The 3,068-nt window shown below is 34.1% G+C and overlaps 1 protein-coding gene across 1 annotated transcript in view; it reads left to right on the top strand.

Moving 5' to 3' along the window:
• Nucleotides 1-2,334, top strand: part of LOC106464985 (cyclin-dependent kinase 10-like) — a 161,055-nt gene extending 158,721 nt beyond the window's left edge. The window contains exon 13 of the mRNA XM_022392802.1: nucleotides 1,955-2,334. Coding sequence (XP_022248510.1) covers nucleotides 1,955-2,036 — 82 coding nt within the window. The 3' untranslated portion in view covers nucleotides 2,037-2,334. The remainder of the gene's footprint in view (nucleotides 1-1,954) is intronic.
• The last annotated feature ends 734 nt before the right edge of the window (nucleotides 2,335-3,068 follow it).

Below are 3,068 nucleotides of genomic sequence, written 5' to 3' on the forward strand. Positions count from 1 at the left end.
AGTCCAGGACATTTCAGTTGGGAACAACTGTTCAGTGAACAACAGAACAAATGACGCTGCTGAAGACTTGCTACCTGAAGAAGCCATCGTCGAAGAAGAAACTCTACTCAGTTTTGAGAAGGGAAATGGTGAAGCTCTTGATGAAGTTACTACCACTGATGTGACTGTTACCGATGATAGGACATTTACTGATGAAGCAGATGAACCCCAGATGAAGCAGAAGCCAACGGGACGGAGACCAGTACGGAAGAAGATACGTCCCATAAAATTAAGAGACTTTGTTGAATTGTAATTTTGTGTTTGTAATCCTGTACAGTTAATTAAGTTATTGTTAATTGTTATTGGTTTATTGTATGTGGTTATTGTTCGGGACAAACAATACTAAGGAGGGGGCAGTGTTGTGTCATCGAGGTCACGTGACTGGTGTGGCGCCACCTATTTTCTAGAACTATCCTATACCTTGGCGAATGCTCTAGTATTTACTAGATATAGGGTAGTCTGGTATATAAAAGAGGGTGACAACGTGACGGGATAATAATGTGTGTGAGTAATTGAACTGCAGTCAGAAGTATTGTTGACGTTCGTTATAGAGCGATTGTTGAAAATAAGTGTATCGTAAAGTTGTATTCGGAAAGAATAAACCAGTTTTATTAAGTAAAGACTTGTGTCGCTAAAGTTTCGTTGGAACGAAGTTACGGAAAGTTAATTAACAAACGGAAACGTAACATTACAATAGAAAGATTAATTTCACAGGCTTATTTAATATTTTGCATAAATTTGGCATGATAGTTAGTCTTAAATGAATTCACTGCTTTCAAAATCCAAAATATAATAACTAAAACTTCTCCACTCAAGTTGATTTTCTCATAGAAGTGAGAAATGATAGTATACTTGAGGTAATATACCGTATTGGAAGTTATAATTTTCCTACACTAAAAATGTATTTCCGATAGGTACTTACCTCTTCTCGCCCTTCCTCCTCACTGAAAACTGGTGTTTCCATCTTCTACCAAAACTTGAAGTAATAGAATGGAACAGATGGAGTCACATGCATCATGAGAATATGTCACACTCTTGTTGGTGGAGAGAGACACATGATGATTTGCATGAGAGACGCATTGGAATCAATCAATTCCAATGGAGGGAAAATAGAAGACTTGTGGCATGTAATAACAAATTTTGCATATAGAAGGCAGCACTGAATGAGAATAGCTATTTATGTGAGTGGAGGTAAATACCTATCAAAAATACAATTTCAGTATAAGAAAATTATAACTTTTGTGACAATTTGTCAGAGGAATGCACGCTACTGTTCACTGGCATAAAGCAATCCTATGAAGCCTGTCTCTGAATGCATTTCTGTGCTTGCTTGTTGATTTTGCTCTTAAATACTTATTCAGTTGGGAAGATTAAGCATGCCAGTTGTGTTCAGCCAATATTATCAAATAGCAGTCATCTTGTGAGGTTGCCAATAGTAGTCTACACCTTCGAAATTTCTGGCCAACTGGAACAAATTTATGATCTCATGACTTGATATATTTGACCAGTTTATAGCTGACCTTATGCTCTGGAAATTCTTAAATGTATTTCTTTTTAGGAAGTTCTGGCATGTTTCACTATCAATCTATATCTCTCTATAAGCACTACAATTGTCCAAACTCATACTAGAGAATACACTGTATTTCTTTCACTTTTATATTGAAAATTAACTCACAAGTGCCATTCACATTACTTAATAACACTAGTTTGATGGTCATAGCTAAAACATAAAAAAAAATATGATTATCTCTTAATTGTTGCAAGTAATATATACATACATATATATACATGTATGGATGCATATTTATGAAGTATGCTGTAATGTATGTTTATTTTTTATGTTTGAATACTAAACTCAATATTCAATAGAGTAGGTGATAAAATTTCACCAATGATATAATTTGTTTATTTGCAGAGCAACAGCTGAAGATTGTATTGAGAGTTCATATTTTAAAGAACCTCCTTTACGTAAGTATAATTCATGTTTAACACAATAGTGTTCTAATGGATTGCCACTTAATCAATATATAATGTATTTAACAGTTTAAATATATTTAATAATGTGAAATGATTTGGTGTTTCTGTGATCAGTGTAACATAGAGCACATTATGATGATGATGTTTTGGTAAACTAATTTTGTGATAAATGTACATATAGCAAGTTATTCTACCTAATATGATGCCTGTATACATTGTGCATGTGCTACAAGAGACTAAGAGCATATTTCTGGTGGCTGAAAAATAAATGAATCTCGTTATTTTTAAAAATTAGAATTATTCTTTTTAAACCTCAAATTACCAACCTATTTTTACACTATTCTCTACCAGTAGGGTCCACATATTGCATCATATTAAGTAATGGTATATTCTTGCCTGTTAGCCACTCAGTATACAGAACTGTTGCGTCATCGAGATCATGTGATTCTCACGCTCTCTACATTCTAGAATTATCCTGTACTTTGGCGAATGCTCTAGTATTTACTAGATATAGGGCAGTCGGGTATATAAAAGAGGGGAATGTAATGTGTGGATAGACAGTGAGTAATTGATCTGCAGTCAGAAGTATTATTGATAACGTTCGTTGTTATAGCGTTTGTTTAGCGCGATTGTTGAAGTTGAGTGTATCGGTAAAGTTATATTCGGAAAGAATAAACCAGTTTTATTAAGAAAGGACTTGTGTCGCTTAAGTTTCGTCGGAACGAAGTTACGAAAAATCAATTAACAAGTGGAGACGTAACAAATTGGTGTCAGAGAGTGGGACAAAAAAAAAATGGAAACGGGAAGCGGCAAATCAAACTACAGCATAGCAGACTTGATGGCTGCAATACAAGAACAGCAAAAGAAACAAGAAGAACGAGAAAAAAAAACAAAAAGAACGAGAAGAAAAATTACAACAGTTGTTAGAGGAAAAAGAAAAGAAACAAGAAGAACGAGAAGAAAAATTACAACAGTTGTTAGAGGAAAAAGAAAAGAAACAAGAAGAACGAGAAGAAAAATTACAACAGTTGTTAGAGGAAAAAGAAAAGAAA

The sequence above is a fragment of the Limulus polyphemus genome, unplaced genomic scaffold, assembly GCF_000517525.1.
Source record: "Limulus polyphemus unplaced genomic scaffold, Limulus_polyphemus-2.1.2 Scaffold1802, whole genome shotgun sequence".
Classification (NCBI taxonomy): Eukaryota; Metazoa; Arthropoda; class Merostomata; order Xiphosura; family Limulidae; genus Limulus; species Limulus polyphemus.